A 21,197-nucleotide genomic window follows, 5' to 3' on the forward strand; every position below is an offset into this window, starting at 1 on the left:
TAGTGAGATAGTGAGCTGTGACTCACACAGCTGCAAACAGGCTAAACAATAGGGGTATCTTGGCTCAGCAAAGATGGTCATGGTGAATAGGGTTATCATGTTTATGCTAACCTCCAAAGGAGCTAGTAATCTCATCAAAATCGATTATTCTCGGGGGGGACGATACGGAGTGTCTTTTAGTCATGGCGAATTTCCAGATGAGGGTTGCCTGACTTATTCCAACAAGCTGCTCATCTACCAATTGCACAATGGTATATACACATTCCGTACACTAAAACGAACGATACCCGCCACCTATTCCTTTGTAGCTTTCCCGCCAAACATGTCCATCACGTCTTTAAGCAGAACGTCAACCCCTGGCAGTGCAAATGAAGGTCCAACGTCGAATATATCCGCCAAGCTGTTGACCTGCACGTGCTCGTATTCGGCATCCAATTCGGATTGGTTCTGCTGAGGAAGAACGCGACGATATCCAAAGATATCTTCCAATCCAGTTCTCAATGACAAGTCGACCTCGCTACTTTCCATCGGCACCCGTGCCAATTGGGTACTAGACGAAAGTTGGAGAACCTGCGCGGCGGAATCAACGACGATGTAGTCTCCTGATTTAGCACTTGGAAGCAAGGCTCGCGGAGCATATTTAAGCTTTGACTGGAATAAAGGGTTAGGCCCACTTGGCTCGAACACTGCCACCTGGAAGTGAGATTTGTTCTCGGATTCTGATGATTTAGTTTCAGAATCATCCATGACACAGGGAAACGTGATAGCAAGAGTCTGATTTCGGTGATTTAACGCAAGTAATGGAGTGGATCGGTTAGAAGCGCGAGAACCAGGTTTATCGGTCAGTGCAAATGCAAACATGACTTGGTCGGTAACTGTATGCCATGAGACGAGATGATCGGATAAGACAATCAAATATCGATCAAGGAAACCGCATCCACGGGGTATCCCAGAGAAAAGCCCTTCGCGGGTGTGGCAGATTTTGCCACTTTCAGGTTCAATGATATATACGAGGCCGGCAGGATTGGACTGTCCAGCGAAGCATACAGCCAGCGCTGAACCGTCCTCTGAAAATCCCAAGCATGATCCCGCATAGGAGGCTGAAGCAGTATCAGCACCTACTGGGCTTTCGAGTGCGATGGACCGCGAGCAACGCCAAGTCTTGACTATGCGGTCCTGTTTCCGTGAAGAAGGCTTATATCCAGGAGTCCAAAATCGGACCACCCCGTCGTCTCCTATTGTTGCAAAGCCCAACTGCTTTGGGTTCACAGCAAGATCGCGAATTGGCATTGAACCCTCGATTGACGAAAAGTGTGGTCCATCTACCCGGGTGACAAGCTCCCATTCGTTATTGGTTTCGTTCCAACGCCAGAACTTCAAAAATATTTCCTTTCTCTTACAACTCCCATCGGATTCATCAATAGGTGTTAAGACCCCCATGGATTCTGGATATTGCTCCCATTCGTCAACTGTCACCAGCCAATCTCCATCGGGGGATATTTCAACGAATTTGACATCTGGTGTAGTCAATTCTGTACCCTCAGGGCCGGTATGCAAGATCGACACGTTAGTTCTCGCAAGGGCTTGACGAGAGATATGTTGGTTTGACCGCGTATCGAATGTTTGCAGAAACGAAGCGCTGGGAGACTTATCAGGCGAATAAACGGCTTGAGAGGATGGAACGGCCAAGAGGAGATAGTCCGATTGTATGGGGTGCAAAACCGCTGCAAGCCTATCATTGAACATTTTATTGCTCGACCTTGTAGACTTGTCGTGCAGTTTCACATCATCTTTCGAAGGTAGCTGCAAACTGCTTATGCTAGTGGTTGGCCGTAGTTCAGACGTAGACAAGACCATGGCAGAATTATCCGCTAGCTTGACTGCATAGCTAACTCCAGATGGAGAAACGACCAAGTTACAAATTGCTGAGGTCAGATGTGGCAAAAACTGCTTTCTTCCAGTGTCCAGTTGCCAGAGAACCAGTACTGTTTCCAGGCCTCCGGATATGAGATAGTTGCCTATGATTCATCAACATCTGTGAAGGAACAAAGAGAATTGGTTGGCTGCTTACCGTCTTTTGACCATCGGACGGTTTTAACACACTCTCTATGCCAATGGAGGCGACGCGAGACCAATCCAGCATCCAATTCTCCTTTATTTTCACAACGCAGTAACGTATCGAGGAAGTCATAGTATATCGAGATAGCGCCATCAGAGTCTCCAACTACCAGGTCTACCGCTGCGGTAGGAGAAAGCCGGTTATGAGCCTTTGCGGGCAACTTATGTGGCTGCGGTGGCTCCCGGATATCGAAACATGTGCCATATACCGGCAGCCGAATCTCGCGCCACGTATATTCCAAGTTTCCTGCAGGTTGTAGTGGATCTCCACTAGATTGACCGACTACAACGTATGGTCCTGCAGTTGCGAGGATAACTCTGCCATTTGCGACGACATGAAGGTTGTTGATGTGCGTGGAAGTCTTGTAAATTACAGACTGCTTCCACAACTGACCATCGGTATCCCTTTCTCTGATATTCACGCAAATCTCAGACTTTCCACGATGAATTTTGCAAATCGTATAAACAGCAGGGCTAACAGAGAGTGAAGAACCATCTCTGGTTTCGGGAATTGCGTCAAGGGAGACAATGCGCTTTGAGATGTCCCAGGAGTGTATACATTCCCCAGTGGTCCAGTCCCACTCTATTATACTGCCGGAGCGGGTCGCAACGAAAATTCGGCTTGGAGTAACGGGACAGAGTTTGTAACCGGTTATATGTTGCGCGTCATCGGGGATCTGGAGAGTCCGAACGATCGACGATGTGGCCATAGAATAGACCTGGACAGCATTATGTCGCGCAAGTAGAAGATACCTATATAAAGAAGAGAAAGACTTTAGTAAATGGGACCAGTGTCTAGCATTAACGCGGCGCAATGGAACGTACTTTTCATCTGAAGAGAAAATGGGATCCAAATTTAAGAAACGCCCACCGCTACGATATGATAGGCCCCATGAATCGGAGCGTCCATTTTGTGCCAGGCCTTGCTCTTCAACCTCCTTGGGCATCACCGAGAGCTCTGCTGATACCGGCGCGCGGGACGCCTTTACTCTTTTGGAGGAAGCTTTTTTCGGCGATGATGACTGACCTTGAGCTGAAATTTTGCTATGGCCATGCTTGGAAACGACTGCTAGGGATGAATCCGCATCTTTGCTGTGTTTTATCCTTTTAGTTTCGCGGGCAGGCCTCGCCTCGGGCGACCCGTCTGGACGCAATGCCCTTTTTTCCTTCATCGTTGAGGGAATCCGGGCTTGGGGTTCAAGAGGAATATGTGACGGGGGATCTCTCTATGCGACAAACCGTGGCGGTCCCCTAAAACATGTGATCAAAGGCGCAATCGGCCATGAATCCCCCGCAGACCAGTCGAACAAAATCCAACGCTCGCAATCTCAATTTTGTTCCTCGCTGTTCGAGCTTCTTCGGCGGAAAGCCAAAATTTTCGATTAGCGTAGACTATGCCTATCTCGGCTAGCTCTCCCCTGGTTTGTACTAATCCAAATAAGGATTAGCCCGCTTCTTATCCGGTTACATAATCAATCTTCCGAGTCGCAAATTTCAACCTTCATGGCGAACGTAACCAGCTGGCAGCTTGTTCTCTGTTGAGTGCATGGGACCACTGCTTGATTGGTGAAACTGTTACTGCTTCTGCTTGTTTGCTGCACGACTTCAGAATGATCATTCCTGTTCGGTGTTTTTCCTGTGGAAAGGTAAGCTGTGGCCCCCAAAAGATGCGTTATGTTCCCTTGACCAATCGCTTATGCCTTTTTGCTGCTGCAGGTTATCGGGGACCTTTGGGAGCGGTATCTACGCCTCCTCGATGATGGAGTTCCTGATGGGTAAGCTCACAGATGGAGGGGTGGCGTACATGTTTGGAAACTGTCTGATATTTGCGATAACAGAGATGCAATGGACCAACTCGGCTGTAAGCGGTACTGCTGCCGTCGAATGCTCATGACACACGTTGATTTGATTGAAAAGCTCTTAAAGTCAGCTGAAATTCTTTCTCCCGAGCCGAATTACCTAGTTCTAACACAGTGTGGAATTCTACAGATATAACCCTGCCGAGCGCGACAGAGCAAAGATGCCCCTATAAACTCTCACGAGGCTCCGTGAGCGACGTGGGAGCTCAGGATTATTCGACAGCCCGTTTTCCTTGGGACGCGAGAGCCCCAGCGAACGGTTGTATAATGACCAACCAACATTTCAAAAAGCCCGTGGTCTTTCGTATCAGGCACTACGCAAACCGCGGCATCGAAATATTTGCCAAGTCTAGTGGTGTGAGTAGGGATATCGGCCACGATAAGATTAAAGACGAGCTGGGCAGACGGCGTTGAAGAAATTTAGGAAAATGTTGACCGGCAGGTTCAAGGTTGGGAGATTCGGCTTTCGCAAGAGCGGGTGAACCTTGAAAATGATTAATAAAGGCATTGCCCAGCCTTCTTCCTCCAGTGGGAGCGCTCACTGTACATACCAAACTCTATTGAATTGAACTATTTATGTGTCCAAGCCCACTTGACCCCTCTTTTTTTGCCCTTTCCACCGTGAAATGTTGGTGGATGGTCTGCAGTACCCTAAACAAACCTGACATAAGGGCCCCCAAATTGGAGAAAATCTGGCATGGACCCCCGAACGATCTGGACAGTTCGCGGTGGCTCTGCGCAAGCCAAAATCCAGCGTGACAGCTTTACCAATCGCGTATACTATTGCACCTGGGACACTGCCCAAGCTCCTGGCCCACATGTGTAGTCTGGATATTCTTTCTGCACATATGATCAGCCATTGTGAAAGGATTGTTACCACATCGTGTGATTCCCAAGTTTCAGTAATATTTACTATTTAATGGAATCTTACCAATGAAAGATTGAAGGGTTAACCGGCTTTGGCCGATCTGGTGAATACGCATTTGGTAGTCCACAGAATGCCTTGCCATTGAAATGAAAGGGAGATAGTAACTTTAGAAGTGGGTTGATGGATTTCAAACCGCGGTCTTTGTGCCCAGAAGTTAAACGAGCTAAAAAGTCCGCCATCCTAGTCTGCGCTGCGATAAAGACTTTCACCTTTCTTCATCTCTCATCATACGCATCGTCATTATTCTTGATGAAGTGGAGTCGGGAAACATAAGGAAAGTATGTACTCCTTACAGAGTACTCCGTACAGAGTACATACATTTACACGATGTTGCCATTCACCGCTCACCCGCATCTTCCCCAAACTTTGGTTTTTAGCTTGCTCTGCGACGGCTGCCACTCAAGTAGACGGCAGAAGTGCCAGAGCTGAGCGGGAGTGACGGCTCCAAACCAAGACTAGGCTGTTTTGCATCCTCCACCATCCAAAAGAGGTACAGGGGCTGGCTTGGTTCGGTCTCCCGGGATAGCCCTCACGATTCACAGCCTGCCCACGGCCGGCCGTGCTTAACTATACTTGGCTAAAGCCCCCACGCGAGATGGGGCCCTGCGGAATGGGGGCCGAAAGGTCCCAGCACTGAGGAACTAGGGGCACCCCGACTTTCCAGTCAATTGGGTGCGAGCGCCTCTCGAAAATGCGAAAAGCAAACAGCAGGCGAAGGAGGCTCCGACGCTTTGGACGCCTCCCTCCTCAGTGGGTTGTCACAACTCGTCAACTCGCTCAAAGTTTGCCTTCAGTAACGATCGGAAGAGGATCGCAGCCCATCGAGCAAGGTGTTTCGATAAGTGCAACCTCGTTCGGCGAACATCATTTCCAAAGCAGTGTTTTTTCTAGATTTCCATGTCCCACAGCTCGGGATCATTATCACAGAGCGGCTAGGACCCAAATGGCGAGTTTCACCAAGTGCGACAAACATTCCTCGATCTTCGTGGCGAATGGCTTTGGCGTTTTGTTGGATGCAGCGGTGTCCGAAACATGAGCCTAGTGCCTTGCTTGGACCAACCAAAATCCAACTGTGGACAACCACGACGAAATTCGACCATCGCCAATGGCCTCAGAGCTTAGGCTTGGCCACCAGGCCGGCGCCTAGATCCCTGCTCGTCGACCAGCCGTCCTTCGTCCTTGGTCCCTCTGTGACTGGTAGAAGCCGGCGCTTCCCTCCCGCATCACCCTCCGATCTGGGGGCAACGAAGAGAGACGCTCACCGATATTGAAACCCCTCCGAGTGGATGCTTCCATAACCTTGGCCAGAAAGTTCTGACGTTTTTCTCTCCGACTACGCCGCAACTCTTTGCACAAATGGAGCAGGAGGTTTAGGCTCTGAGTTGTCCGTCGCGGAGTGACCGGCCTGTTTCCTGCTCGCCTCCTACGCTATTGTTATTTATCGCCTTTTGTCGATGCGGCCTTCGTTTTTAAGGAATTGGAGGAAGCTTCTTTCTCTCAGGTCTCCTGGAACTTTGAGTCTTGATCGCATTACCAACATCGTTGGCTCGGGCTGAATCGTTGGTCACTCATCTTCCGCCATAACAATTGTAAGTGCCTTCCTTGGAACATTCGGATGCAGCCTGTTCTTTTTGTGGAATTCCGCAATCATGGGTGTTACGTTGCCGAGGATGCGGACTATAAGCCGTTTCTAGCGATAGTTTTGTTTTCATATTTAACGGCTCAGAGCTGACTAGTATCTATCGCAAGCTAGGTGTTCGTCGAAGAAATGATGATTGCAATTAAAACCGCGTACACCGCCTCTCATTCCCCCGTGGATCGCGTCTTTTCTTCCATATCGAACTCCCCTAGCACGTTGAGCCCGTGTAAATCCACGAGATCTTCATTGTTCGTTCGGCGTCCAACGTCTTCCACGAGCCTTACTCTGACTGTTTTATAGGCCGTCCGAAGTACCAGCACAAAATAAACCCCCGGTTCTCCCGAGTCCAAAAATTGAAAAGGTTGACAGAATGGAAGATGCTCCAGACCTCACGTCCGTGTTGTCGCAGGATCAGGAATTGGAATCGGTGGAGGCAGAACAGTGTTTAATGAACGACAGAGCGGCCATCACTACCACTTCAGACAGTGAACCAGAGTCTTCAAGCCCGCCACCTCCACAGGAGCTTACTGTATGAGACCAATCCTTATCTTTAACTAGCTTTTCCTCGAGAAGATGCTAACTGGTATATGTAGCTCCAAACGACTGGCATATATTTGAACAACTCTCATCCTAACGAGGAAGACCCACAGTCTGTGATCCACGCCCCTCCTGGATTCGCTGAATTTGTACAGTCATGACAGTATCCTCGAAGCCTTTGTGACTGTTACTGACGAGGAATAGCGAGCGGGAGATTCTCCTCATGAATCCACAATGTCGTCTGCCCCTGACTCCGACATAACAATCCGGACGTTGAGGCCCCCCGGTAATCAATCGGAAAAGGTTTGACATGGAGCATCTAGTAGGATTCCTGGAGTTGGCTAACGGTTGGATTAGCTGTCCACGAGCCCGATCTCTCCACCGCCATTGACAACGAAAGTTGCGCCTTGGTCTGATCGAGCAACTCCACGCGCCCAAACCAGACAAGAAATTGATGCCTTTGGTCGAAAACCACGGCCCAACAGCTTGGAAGGTAACAGCGTTCTCCTCTAACACCAAGTCTCGAGAGCTGATGATTTCGGTAGATATACCAGAGACTCTCGATCATGATTCGGCTCACGAGGAAGCTGAAGAGGGATCGGAAAATGCTGTCCCCTTACCTGCTCATGATTGTGAAATCCGTGCATTGAAAACCGCGCTCTCTGAGTGCTGGACTCTCTGTAATACACTGGCGACCTTAAGCTCTATCCATAGAGAGCGTCTGTTCAAGGGTTCCGGTAGGCATGATATGGAAGAACAGGCATGGAAGTCATGCTGGAAACTCTGTCAAAACTTGTATGAAAATCGGGACAACGACTATGCCTTCCATGTTCGACCAACTTTGGATCTCTGTCGAGAATTCTGCCAGGCGCTCTTCGAAATTCGAATAAGAGATGACGAAGTCGCGGACTCCATTCTACGGGTTAGTTTTGAGCTAAATAACCATCTTTACAATACTCATGATCGAAACTTGCCCGAAGCGTTCCGAGAACGTACACTGGACTTTTATATCACATTATGCCATCGGCTAATGAAGCAGCGAACCCAATTGGCCGAAGAAACAGATTCACTTCTGAGAGCCTGCTGGGGCCTCGCAGAGATGTTATTCAACCTGCGGCAAAGCAAGAGAGAAGGCAAATATGCTGACGAAGATCTTCTGGGTTCTGCAGTACAGGCTTGCTGGGATCTATGTGACCTTTTCCGGGAAGGATGGACGCAGGTTCGCCCGGATCGTAGAACACCAAGGCCAAGCCAGACAACGTTTACGCAAGCCTTTTATCAAGCTAAGGGAGCAGGATATTTTGAGACCGTCGAAGGTGTTCCCATAACCCCTAACCCAGAAACTCCTACCACGATATTTGATGATACCGCCACCATGCTCTCTCCGGACCAAGCGCAAGTCCCCAATATACTCGTACTTGGGGCCGGAAACATTCAATCCCTGCAACCAAATTGGGCTTCCACTTCCAGCTCCACTCTAGCGGGTTATTCCCGCCCTACTTCCCGCTCTTCCACGACGTCCTCAACACATACCGTAAGATCACCTGCCGATGACCCAAACTTAACATGTCTCAAACTGCTTATCGTCCGAGCAGCTATGAACAACGGCTTCCAACGCGGTGGCGCACATACACTTCCATCTTTTGCGAAAGCGTTGTCATCCGATGCTTTTGGTACCTTGCACTGGCAAACATCTCTGTTGCTGAATTATAAGAAACTAGTGACTGGCGATCCGGCATTTAGTGCTGCACCTCCACCCGCGCGTGCCTCGGCCCCAGATATTGCGAGGGCAGTCCAAGTGATGATTCAGCATAACGGACAGTATGCATGGTTACTGGATCTCTATCGGCTGGTGTTTGGGTTTCGGACGGATGAGGCGATGCATGGGAGTACTGTAGTAATTCAATCGTGAGGATTTTAGGCGGCTATGTGATGGTTAAAAATGACTTTTTTTGAGAGCATGTTCGATACCCTAACTCCTTTTCTTCTACATTGTGAATTGATCATCTTGAGATATACCTTCATTTATTACTTTCTTCGAAGTTGATAGCACTTGTTCTTGACTTGATATGTTCACATATACCGGTTGCTTTGCGGACTTTGCCGTGTACATCTTTTTGATACTTTGCCTCTTTTCAATTTGAACCCTCTCTTCAATAACAGCCAGTTTCTGTTTCAACAAAGAATACCATGATACTTCAATACTTGCTCAGCAGGATGTGTTTTACTTCACACCCACACGCACCAGAAGCAATTTTAAAGCGGAAACCATAACAATGTTTTCAGAGCTTCACGGGATCGGCACACTTGCATATTGTCCCAGAAACGGTTTCCTGAAAACTCTCCCTTTCCCCACGCCCCTGAACCTCGGCGCCTCATTCACGCTCTGGAGTCTGAATGACAAAAAATGCAACGTTGCTGTCGCATTGCAATTTCTTCCCTCGCGTTTTGAGTTAGCGTTTTCAGATGAGACAGCAGTCTTCCTGACTAGCTCATCGATAATGGTCAGTCCTTCAAGAAGCTTAGGGAGGCATGCAAATGAATACACCGCCGTGAATGGGCCATATAGCTATTCAGCGGACTGCTGGAATCAATGCAGACAGCAACCAGGACTAAACACCAGGACTAAACACCAGGGAGGCAGAGTAATCTGGAAACGAGCCTGAAGGTAAGTGACATCGCTATCTCTGTGCATCCGGCTAGCTTCTACGATGTATCTGCGTAGTTTCATCAGGACCTCGTTCTTTGTGGATATTTTTGCCTGGCAAAAAGATGAAATTGAAGCCCCTCGGTGGCTATTCCTGAGCTGATTTCTATTTGGAGAGCACAGACATGGGCTAGTTAGCTATGCGGGAGTTTGAATAAGAGCTACACGCGGGCCATAGACTTAAGCTCAAGACGGCTTTTTCTTTTTCTTTTCTTTTCTTTCTCTTTTCTTTTCTTTCTCTTTTCTTTTCTTTTCTCTTTCTTTTCTTTTCTTTTCTCTTTCTTTTCTTTTCTTTTCTCTTTTTTCCTTTTCTCTTTCTTTTCCCTTTTTTTTTTTCCCCCCCCGTGAGTGTGTGATGGCAAGCTTGGTTAATCCTCGCATCGTTCCAGGGAAAATTTGAACCGCGTGATGTCAGCCAAGCCGGGTCGGTGGCTTCAAGCTTGTTTAGCGAGAAGCTTATCTCGTAGTTCACGCTGAAAGCAGCAAGTCTGCCGAACAACCTCGCAGGGTGGTTGTACCGCCATGGAGTGACCATAAGGATTCATTTACACTAGTACGGAGTATGCCGGCCTCGGGATAGTGTCTAAGGATGTCTAACTAATCTAATCGATCGTATAAGGAGCACCCCGAGCCTAAGTTCGAGTTAAAGGTAGCCTCAACGGCCAGCTCTCCCCGTCACATTCGTGGGAGCCACGATACCGACGACGGGTCGGACCTTGGGCACGCAAAGGACATTGGAACCCTTCGGCCAGTCATTTTGTCGCCCCAGCTTCCCTTTCCATGTTCTCCTCCGCGATCCCAGCGTTGGATGCGCTCCGGACAGAATCCAAACTCTAGATATGCGGGCATCATAATTTAAAGCTGGGATATCGTTATTACGATCTGCTGGCGAAATTTGACCCTCATTCACAGTACTTATAGTGGTGTATTGCCCCTATACACCAGTTTCCGTGGGTCTGGCGGCTCGTTCGGCGCTGTGGCGTTCGCTCAGTTATCAAATGGTAACTCTACCAAAGAACAGGCTCTTTAAAACAACCGAGATGGCAGCAGGCTTAAAGAATTGCCTATGCTGGTGTTCTGTAATCCTGAGCAGGAATCTTGGATGTATTAAGCGATGCCAATTCACTCATCTTCACATGCACTGTCCATTGGCATCCAATCCATAAAGATCGTCGGCGTGTTCCGCACCAGTGGATTCCTTTTGATGCATGAGAATGGAGAGCGGCTGTGACCCTCTCTTCATCTCAGCTACTGAACCGTTCCAAACAGACATGTGGCAACCAGGCAATGATCCTGGCAACTGCAGTCCACTGCCCAGTGGCCGTGTGGAAATGCTGGAGAAGAGAGTTTCCATTGACGGAGTCTTTTCTCCACGGTTAGTTAACCCCATCGTCGTCATTCTTATGTAACTAACGCCACTCACTCCTGTCAATGAGTTCCCCCGTTTCCTTATACAAAGTCTGGCTCAGCGGAGTGTTCCTGGCATCATTCCAGGACACCCATCGTCATTGGTCTCTTCAATTTGGGTTGTGTGAACCTTCCATGGAGAGCCTTTGGGGCCGTTTCTCGCCATTTGTCACAGTTCGGACCATGTCACCAAGGTGGAGGTACACAATTTTCTGGTGCAGATCATCATCGGAAGTCCTTCCCTGATGGCAATCACATGGGGGTTGGATAAATATATAGAATACCCCATTCCCATCCTCTATCAGATCTGCTTCTGGCTTCCTTCTGGCTTCCTTCTCCCCGATTCTTTTGTCCCACTTTATCTACGCCTTCCGATGGTCACCGTCGCCATCCGGATCTCAACATTCGAATACGATCCCGAGCCCCTCTAAGGGAGAACCTTTTGGTTGGAAGGCGTTGTCAAAAAGCTGACTTGCTTCCACTGATCTGCCGACTTGCAACGGCCTTTTATTGGGTCCTTTCAAGGAAAGACTTTCACAGTCATGGAAGGGGCACCACGGTATGCCGGCATGACCGGCCAAAAGCTCTCTCTGTCCATCTCGACGGTGGCCACCTGCGGATTTTTACTCTTTGGATATGATCGTACGTCGTTGAACCGCATATCCTTCAGTAAACGCATAGCTAACCCTATATCTCAATAACAGAGGGCATTATGTCCGGTATCATCAGCGCAAAACCATTTAATGATGTTTTCCCTGCTACAAGAGACAATGCCACAATGCAAGGTTTCGTCACAGCTATTTACGAGATTGGTATGTCGAATGAAGCCGACACTGATGGAGCATGTCTAACCACAATCAATAGGCTGTCTGGCTGGTGCTATGTCTATTATTTGGGCAGGTGACGTTCTTGGACGCCGCAAGTCTATTATGCTGGGGGCAACCATCATGATTCTTGGAGTTATTATCCAAATCACATCATTCCCCGGCCATGATCCACTCGCCCAGTTTATAGTTGGGCGAGTCATCACAGGAGTTGGGAACGGGATGAACACTTCTACGATTCCGACATACCAGGCTGAATGCTCTCGTACATCGAATCGAGGGCTCTTGATATGTATCGAGGGCGGCGTCATCGCGTTTGGTACGCTGATATCATACTGGATTGATTTCGGAGCTTCCTACGGTCCGGATGACTTGACATGGAGATTCCCCATTGCATTTCAAGTCGTTTTTGGGGTTTTCATTGTTGTCGGGATGTGGTTCATGCCCGAATCGCCGAGATGGCTTTGCATGCATGACAAATTCGAGGAGGGAGAGAGGGTTATTGCTGCTCTTCAAGGAAAACCAGTGTCTCACAATGATGTTCAATTACAAAAGACTATTGTTCTCGACTCTATCAGGGCGTATGTTATTGTGGATACGTTTATGACCGGCTGGATTTTTGCTAATTCTTATTTAGATCCGGAGAAGGAGGTAAAGCTGCACCCCTATCGGCCGTTTTCTCCAACGGAAAGACTCAGCACTTCCGTCGTATGCTTCTGGGAGTATCATCCCAGATCATGCAGCAAATCGGTGGCTGTAATGCGGTGATCTGTTAGTTTGCCTTCCACTTAAAATTAGCACGCTAGAGATCACAAACACTCACGATTTTTGATAGACTATTTCCCTATTCTCTTTGAGAAATCGATTCATCAGACCCACACAATGTCCATGCTTCTCGGCGGGGTCAACATGGTCGTCTATTCCATTTTTGCCACCACCTCCTGGTTCCTCATTGAACGTGTTGGCCGCCGTAAGCTCTTCCTGTATGGCACAGTCGGTCAATGCCTCTCAATGGTGCTCACATTCTCCTGCCTGATCCCCGGAACAGAAAGCGCCGCCAAGGGTGCCGCCGTGGGGCTATTCACATACATCGCTTCCTTCGGCGCTACATGGCTTCCTCTACCGTGGCTTTATCCCGCCGAGATATCCCCCATCAAGACGCGTGCCAAAGCCAACGCCCTCTCCACATGTTCAAACTGGCTCTTCAATTTCACTATCGTCATGATAACGCCCGTCATGCTTGACGGTATCGGCTGGGGTACATATCTCTTCTTCGCTGTTGTCAACGCATGTTTCCTGCCAATAATATATTTCTTCTATCCCGAGACCGCTCGGCGCAGTCTTGAAGAGATCGATCTTATCTTCGCCAAAGGATTCACGGAGAACACTAGCTACGTCACCGCAGCCAAGGATCTGCCATATCTGAGCGAGCAAGAGATTCGGGAGATGATGATTCAGTATGGTTTGGCGAGTAATGACGGCTCTCTTGGTGCGGGGAGCGCTTTCACCCCTGGATCGGAAATCGATGGCGAGAAGCACGGCGCGGAGGGGTTGGAGATCTTGGATGAAAGTAGTACCGGCAGTCCTGATCGTGCAGAGGGAGAAGGGAAGATGGCATAGACCACCACTAGTTTAAATTTAAAAAGAGGCTAGATTTTGTTGGTTAACAGAAGACGGGCGAGACTCACAGCTTTGTTGAAGAGCGAGCCAGTTCTTTACGTTTGATTCCTTCTCCTCTTTTCCTTTGCTTTACTTTCTTTTTCATTTTGGCACTGTATACTAGAATCGAGTTGCTCATAGAGTAGGAAGACCATGGATTAAAATTGGTTGAACTGCCAGTTTGAAGTATATAGTTCTATAATTCTGCATTAAAATAATAAATTGGCTCTAAAAAAAAAAAGGAAAACAAAAAAGAAAACGAAAAGTCCCAGCATAAGTCCCTTGGAAGCTTTTCCTAAACTCCAGCAGAGCACAAGCCATGTGTTTCATGTAGTATTGAGAAACAGAAACAAAGCACACTCAAAATCGTCACTAAAATGGCCAGTCATAACATTCATGTCCACCCTTTGAGTTCAAAATGACCGAAGCATAAAGAAAATATATAATACAGAAAATTGAATCTGAGAAACATTGGTGATCATGCCCGAACATATTAAAGAAAAAAGAAAAGAAAAAAGAATTAAAACACACTACCATCGCTATAATAAAGTGTATAGGTGGATATCCCGAACACCAATTTTTTTTTAATTTTTTTTTTTTTTTTTTTTTTTTTTTTTAAAAAAAAAAAAGAGAGGAAAAAGAAAAAGGTGTGCAGAGGTATTAACATCATGGAGAAGGTATAAATGGCCGTTTGCAGACTTTATCTAATGCGTATGAGTAATATCTATCGAGTAGATCGGTCTTCGTGAGAGCGCCCTGATGCATAAAGTTGAAATGTGCAGCGAGGGCTTTGCCTTCGATGAGAATATCTGCGATACTATTAGTCACTAACGCACGCCACACACAATGCGCAGGTGGAAGGAGTATATTAAAAAAAAAAAAAAAAGTTAAGAGAAAAGACAAATAATAAAAGGCTTTCAACTTACGTCTATTAAGCTGCTTAGGTAAATCCAGGGCAATCATATCCTCATCACCCCGATTGTCAGGCCAATGGTAAACATCCGTGTCCAGCACATCGTCGCCTAATATGGCGAGTGCGTTGATTCTGATCCGCTCTCCGCGCATGTTCCACGCAGGCGAGAATTTGTATCTGTCAAGCGTGTTTTTCTCTATGTTTTCCAGCAATGAGTAGTGCTGCTGCGCGGCGATTGCCCAGCTCTCGTAAGTTGGACCCCAGAAATCGTAGGTTAACTTTGCGACGGGCGTGCGGTTCAAAGCCTTGTCGTCTTGGACGCGAAGCCATCGGTGGCCGTCGCTTGGTGGTTCATTCTCCAGAGGCCATTCGAAGTCGTTGGGACCCTCCCAGAATGGATGCTCCGATGGACGCCAGCCGGGAAGGGAGCGCTTCTCGGTATCGTTCTTGGGGGTCTGACGTGGATCAGGCTGGTCATCTTTCTTGTTCGACGGCAGCAGTTCGGGAAAATATGGATGAAGAGCGTCATGGTGGTAGTGTAGGAAGCTCAGTGGAGGACCGTTGATAACGTTTGCGGAAACAGCCAAAAAGTCAGGGTTCTGTAATTTCGTGGTGACCATATTGGGAATCGCATCATCTGCCAGCCACATCTATGCTTCATCAGCAACCGTTCAAAGGTGACAAATCTGTGTGAATATGTGCGCTCTCTTACAATGTCGTCGTCAAGCTTGATATACATGGTGCCTCTTTCGACTTGCCTCCACAGTTTTGTGTGGTCAGGCCACCAGACAGGTTTCTCGATGAAGATTTTCTTATATCGCGGGGAGCGCTTCAAGATCTGGTCTAGGAATGCCAAATCATCTTTGTTCTTAGTGTTGGCAAAGAATCGGACCTCGTCCAGCCAGCCACCATTATCGACCAGATTTCGCTGAACGCCAGTGTATCAGTTGAATTGCGCAACCACTTGCGACTCGCAGGTGAAAAGAGAGACAAACCTCAAGATAGCAGTGTAAAGACCTGACCCTGCTGCGGCGCCCAAAGAATACCATTCCGCTGATGGTGAGGTTCTCCGGTTTAACAAGCTCTGGCGGACGCAGTGGCGTGTTAGCAGCTGGGGGGATCGACGAGCTATGTTTGGGGGCAGAATATTTGATTCGCGAGCGCCCGGTAGATCTCCATGTCAGGTGCGAAAGGTAGAGGAGAGCGAAAAAAGTGAAAACGGCCAAAGTGGCGACTAAAGGCCGTTTAGGAGGGCCAGCATGAAGACAGATCATAATGGCGACAATGAGCTTGCACTATGACACCAGCAGCAGCCCGTGGTGATTGCAACGAAGAAATCGACGGTCTGATGCGACCGAAGGGCACGGTAATGAAGCTGCTACGGTGTAGGCTGTGCGCATCGGTGATGATACGGAATGTTTCTTGACTCTCGGCGTATGTGGGAGCAGGTAAAGAAGAGCTTGATTGTTGGCTAGCGATGAGAGAAGGATAGGAACAGAGCATAGACAGGCCAGCAACAAAAAGAAGAAGAAGAAGAAAGTCGAATGGATAGCAATCGAGGGCTTCGGAGGTGGTGCAGCCTCTGGAGCTCTTCAACGACACTGAACTCGGGTCAAGAATAGAAAACCAGACCCCAATATACAGAGTAGCTCGCGACTGAATCCTTGAGACGGAGAGAAAGAGGCCCTGTCAATAGTTTACCAGGTGTCCGCAGCAAGCATTGAGTCAGCAATAATTATTTCTCCGGACAGAGAAGTTGTTGCTGATGAAGGGCAGAGTCGGGATAGCGATCTGCAGGTCCAAGGCGATCATCTGGCGGGCGCAGGAGGAGAAGAAGAAGAAGTAGGGTGAATGAGCTGCAAAAGCGGCGGTTCCGACGACCAGAAACCGCAACGGTCTTTCTACAGACTCGCCTGGCGAGGGAATAACAGGTTTCTGCGGCGGTACTGGCATCTTCTTACTCCGGTCAGAGTTCCGGTCTTCTGTGACACCGCCTCGCAGGGTGACCATCAACACACGGTTGCGAAGATCGGAGGGACGTGTGCGCAGGGCCGGGCGACAGCTGTCCATATCGTTGAGTGGAACAGTGCGCGTCCGTTCCTCCGCCAGTCGCATGCGATATGAAGGCAGAGCTGTCGCCGAGCACGGGCGTGGACTCTACGGCGCACATCCTTCAGCGGCAGTGTCGACGTCAACCCAGGCCGGAAGAACACGAGGGTGTGTTGAAAGCAGGTTTCGTGATTGGGCAATGCTGGCAAAACGAGGTGTTGCAAGGTCAATCAGGCCCTGTTTGCGCGTTCTCCCGACTAGCGAGCGGGTTGGCGCATCCAAACGATCGCGATCCACTTGCGACGCTTCGGGTTTTGCCTTTTCCGCGCTCTTTCGCCATCGTTCCGGGCGATGGTGAGCTAATTATATCTATTTAAACTTCCTCGACACGTCTGAAAGTCGTTGACATGAAATCTCGCTCGCACTGTTTGCTTAACCTCCTGGTGTGCCAAGGTGCAGTGCCAACCGGGGATTTGCTCACTCTCTTGACTCAGCTAACTAGCGAGATTTCCAGGTTCCAATTGTCACTCGAAGGAGCCGCCTAACATCCAGGTTTCGATCCGGGTTTGATGTCTCGAAACAGACCATCCCAGACGGATGACCCAGTCCCCTTACGGAGAGCCGGTGCAACTTCGGTCTGCTCCACCAGCCTCATGCACAGACCCCATCGGGATGTCGATTCTCATGAGAATCTAAAGTTGGGAATCGACTGAATACTAGAAACTGCCTTTGGAGCGAGATAGGAAAACAAAATCTCTCTACGTTCTTTCATGGGGCGTTCTTGGACACGGATGCCGGCTTGGTCAGGTTTTCCCGCGCGATAGAAGTCTGATGGAAAAAGAACACTAAACGGATCAAAGACGTTGTCCTCCATTGTCCGTGCTGACCCTTTAACTGAAGCATGGAACTACTCCGTCACTTGCATCTACCTTGCCCTGGGTCGCCCAATTAATTCCAGATCCTCGCCTAAAATTTACATTTCGCCAGCCAAGCGCCCAGACAAAGCAGCCGTAAGACAAGCAGTCAACGGTCGTCTGGGCTTCTTGGTGAACTCATCTCATGTGCCCATGTTACACTGGCAGTTGGATCGCTCTGCGCCACCGAATTTAAGATCGATTCTTTACAATTACCAATTTTGACAGAGCAAACTCGGAGAGAAATGAAGCAAGCAGGCAGAATGGCTTAAAGCATTGCTTGACCTAGTTCATAAATTAGTATGTCCCTGCTCCGTACCAGGGAGAGTACTCCGTCCACCGTTGCAGGTCTGGCCGGGGATCGATGGCGACAGGGTGTGATTGCATCCTGTGAGGTCGCTTCCGTTGAATGCTGCCTTGACTGTGTGGCCGTCTTCAGGTCACCAATTCCCTGTGAAATTGGTCGAACATCTGTTTTACCCGGTGCGGGCGGACGTTGACGTCCCTGAAGCCCGCCGATGAACACCCAAGAAAGACGCTCCGCTGTCGCTCTATCCTTACGTGTGACGGACATTCGACACCGGAGTGCAACCATTTCCCTTCCGGTTGGAAACCCCCAACGTGACCGAGGAGTCTGTCCCCAGCCTTGATCATCCAATCGCCAGTGAACCGCCTTAAATGAACCCAGTTCTTCGTTAACTACTTGATACTTTGGTAGCCCTGTCGTGGGTTCGGCCCCCAAAATTCCGTACATACGTTCAAGATCTCAACCTGGGTCCTTCACGTGTCGACTCTCCCAGAGAGAAAATGGCATTCTTAAGCTCTTATGGCTTATGAAACACATACATCCATATCTCCTTTCTGACGACTTTGAAAGATTCTCGACATGTTTCCTAGGGTCATGAATTATTTTCGCAGGATGGAATTCTTTCACAAAAATTGGAAGTTTCTTTCCCGGGAAAACAGGCAGGCCAGGTACCGGCGCCACGCGTCCTCTAATGGTAGCTCATTTGATATTCAACGAGTGGAGCAAACAGCCTCAATTTACAAAGTTCCGAGGCAATAGAGACTCTATGACAGTTCGAAAATCCGGAGAAAGTTCAAGGGCTTAAAGCGGATGTAAGTTTTGAAATTTGCGAACCTTGAAAATGCCAAGAAGGTCTTAGAGCGCGCACATTGAAAACTCAAGCTAAGAGATATTAGATATTTGAGAGCTTAAGATTATATTAATTAATTTTCTGCTCCAACTACTTTATAAGTAGTAGTTAAATAGTTAATTAGTATTAATAACTGTAATTGCAAGTAATTAAATAAATTATTAAATTATAAGTATATAGAAGTGCTTAAAGCACTGATAGTTATCTGCTATCTGTCTATTTTAATTAATTACTTTAAGATAAATATATTTAATCTTATTATTATGCTGCTTACAAAATTAATTAATCTAGTTAATCTTAATATTCTCTTCTGTCATCTCTTATACAATATTTTATAGAATCTGAAATGTAATGGCAAGACTGTGACTAAAGAGCTTGTTTATATAATTTAGAAGCTCTGTCTTCTGTATATCAGAGAGCTTTTTCTTATATTAGAAGATTACTTCATTCTGAGCAAGTTGCAAGTCTTTATATTATCAGTACAGAGTCTCTTAGTTAACTGAGTACTTTCTCACAGTTGCAGTGTAATTTGAGGTCTCTTGTGATTCAAGATCTTCAATTGCAAGCCTAATTAAGGTGTTGTTGACCATGTTGTCACATATTGAATGTTGAATGTTGGAGGAATTTTGGTGGTGGAAGATTTGGCTTGTTTAGTGGTGTGGCTTGCTTAGTGGTGAACTACCTTACTTACTTACCACTCGGCCACCAACCATGTTGGTTGAGGACAAAGGAGCCCGAGTCGCTGAGTGTACCAAACACATTGTTGAGGTCTGTCAGCACTATACTGTGAGCCACTGAATGGCATTCTCTCATTACGCTCTGATCCTTTTCTTTTTTTTTTTTTTTTTTGGGTCGAGGAGCGAAACGTGGATTCCTTCTGGAAAGAATCCAGTTGTCCAATCAATCATATAAAATTTCACTAGTTTCAGGTGCCTATTTTTGACTCCTGAGGGAATGGCATTCCCTTGATTCTGGAGCCTTTCCCTCCCATGTATTTGTCATAGAACACAAATAACTAGCTGCCACTCTCCTCTCCACCACTGAGACACAGAGAGTCCATTTGCAGGCCTTTTTTCTTGATCCACCATCAGTGAAAAATGCCAATTTGGTACCACTTCATGGGTGAAAGGTGGTTACAATCTGCCTAAAATGTTGAAGGGCGTGTCTCTGCATCCTGATGCCCAATGCGTCGACCAAGTTTGAGTTCTTAACTTGGAGTTATCGTCCAATACTATCCTCTCTGCTCTATATAAATGAGAGAATCTCTTAGTATCTCTACTCCGATAGGGCATTCGATATCTCCACAATTTTTGTCCAATCTTGAGTGCTGATATGTTCTCCGGCCCTGATAGGTTTTCCTGTCTGAGCAGTTGCAAAAGAAGCCAGCCCGCACACTTGTTGCTGGCAGCGACATCTTTCGCTATCCCGGGCCATATTATGGCTGCCTCATTGGGAGTGTCCACCGGATATGAGAGGGTTGTTCTTCTTCGCGGGCTCTCATACCGGGAAACTCGATACTTGGGCTTGGGTGACCCAAGACCAATGGGGTGGCGAGGAGCCGCCTGTTGCCCCTGAGGCCATTCCTGCTCATCGGCTTGCGTTCTCGTTTTGGCTACGACGGTCAGTTCCTCCTCCGCGTTCGGCACTTGGTAGACCGACAGACCAAAATGTTGAACGGAGATGTTGTGCCGGCCCAGGACCTCTTGTGTGGCTATTTTCAGGGTTGAGTCCCATTGAGAGTGAATATAGGAAGCCTTCCCGAACAGGTATGCATGTTGACCCCAATGGGTGGAACAGGAAGGCCGCTGCGTCTGTAATCTTTTGAGCCTACCTTTCAAGGCGGGGGAAGCAAATGATCCCCGAAACGTTGACGAAAAGCTTCGATGTGAGGTGGCTACTCACATCTAGATCCCATGCAATGCAATGGCAAGGATCTGGAGAGGCCGAGAAGCCATGACCGGGATGCATTGCAAACATCCGCTGCAAATGCAACACAGAAGGGGAAAGAAAAATGTGGAAAATGCACAGCCAAATCAACAAAATATGGAGGGCAGCAATCGTAATGAATAAAAAAGAATTTCTTCTAGACTCCTGCCATATCTTAAAGTAATTAGTCTTTATTAAAGCTCTATAAGCTGAAAAGAATGCTGCTATTTAGAATAATAATTAAAAATTTCTCTTATTGCTCTGCTCAGTTTCTGCTGAAGAAATTGTATTATCTTCAGCTCTTATTTATCAGAGCAAATTGTGAGATCTTCAGAATATATAGCTAAATGATTATAATAAAAGTGAATGAGCCTACTTTACAGCTTCAACAAATGATTAAAGTAATGATAAATATGAACTGAAGTGATTGAAACAGATTTTTAATTAGTATACTAAGAAACAAGCTGATTGAGAAAGATATCTGCTTCTACTAGATGAGCATTTCTTCTATATAAATATAAAATTTATTGAATATACTGACTGTAAAAAGATTCTTTTTA

General features: G+C 47.5%; 5 protein-coding genes across 5 annotated transcripts; 3 read left to right on the forward strand and 2 right to left on the reverse strand.

Annotated features, from left to right (window-relative positions):
- Positions 1-148: 148 nt before the first annotated feature.
- Positions 149-3,451, reverse strand: D8B26_000105 (uncharacterized protein). The gene is made up of 3 exons (XM_003067680.2): positions 2,944-3,451; positions 2,072-2,871; positions 149-2,018 (listed from the first exon to the last, which is right to left on the reverse strand). Exons 1-3 carry the CDS (start codon positions 3,288-3,290, stop codon positions 295-297), a joined length of 2,871 nt encoding a protein of 956 aa, XP_003067726.2. The 5' UTR covers positions 3,291-3,451; the 3' UTR covers positions 149-294.
- Positions 3,452-3,638: 187 nt separating this feature from the next.
- Positions 3,639-4,601, forward strand: RPB10 (DNA-directed RNA Polymerase II subunit L). Its single transcript, XM_066123113.1, has 4 exons — positions 3,639-3,764; positions 3,835-3,893; positions 3,957-4,043; positions 4,108-4,601. The coding sequence occupies exons 1-4, from the start codon at positions 3,729-3,731 to the stop codon at positions 4,148-4,150; spliced, it is 225 nt and encodes a 74-aa protein (XP_065979185.1). The 5' UTR covers positions 3,639-3,728; the 3' UTR covers positions 4,151-4,601.
- Positions 4,602-6,658: 2,057 nt separating this feature from the next.
- D8B26_000107 (uncharacterized protein) lies at positions 6,659-9,066 on the forward strand. The gene is made up of 6 exons (XM_003067678.2): positions 6,659-6,792; positions 6,845-7,073; positions 7,138-7,230; positions 7,286-7,384; positions 7,439-7,574; positions 7,627-9,066. The coding sequence occupies exons 1-6, from the start codon at positions 6,674-6,676 to the stop codon at positions 8,991-8,993; spliced, it is 2,043 nt and encodes a 680-aa protein (XP_003067724.2). The 5' UTR covers positions 6,659-6,673; the 3' UTR covers positions 8,994-9,066.
- A 2,671-nt stretch (positions 9,067-11,737) lies between these two features.
- Positions 11,738-13,755, forward strand: D8B26_000108 (uncharacterized protein; the record flags this gene model as incomplete). The annotated part of the gene is made up of 5 exons (XM_003067677.2): positions 11,738-11,837; positions 11,900-12,007; positions 12,060-12,600; positions 12,657-12,790; positions 12,855-13,755. The coding sequence occupies 5 exons, from the start codon at positions 11,738-11,740 to the stop codon at positions 13,637-13,639; spliced, it is 1,668 nt and encodes a 555-aa protein (XP_003067723.2). The 3' UTR covers positions 13,640-13,755.
- Positions 13,756-13,879: 124 nt separating this feature from the next.
- D8B26_000109 (uncharacterized protein) lies at positions 13,880-16,303 on the reverse strand. The gene is made up of 4 exons (XM_003067676.2): positions 15,587-16,303; positions 15,304-15,519; positions 14,605-15,241; positions 13,880-14,487 (listed from the first exon to the last, which is right to left on the reverse strand). The coding sequence occupies exons 1-4, from the start codon at positions 15,863-15,865 to the stop codon at positions 14,345-14,347; spliced, it is 1,275 nt and encodes a 424-aa protein (XP_003067722.2). The 5' UTR covers positions 15,866-16,303; the 3' UTR covers positions 13,880-14,344.
- Positions 16,304-21,197: the final 4,894 nt, after the last annotated feature.

The sequence above is a fragment of the Coccidioides posadasii genome, chromosome 1 (genome assembly GCF_018416015.2).
Source record: "Coccidioides posadasii str. Silveira chromosome 1, complete sequence".
Lineage (NCBI taxonomy): Eukaryota > Fungi > Ascomycota > Eurotiomycetes > Onygenales > Onygenaceae > Coccidioides > Coccidioides posadasii.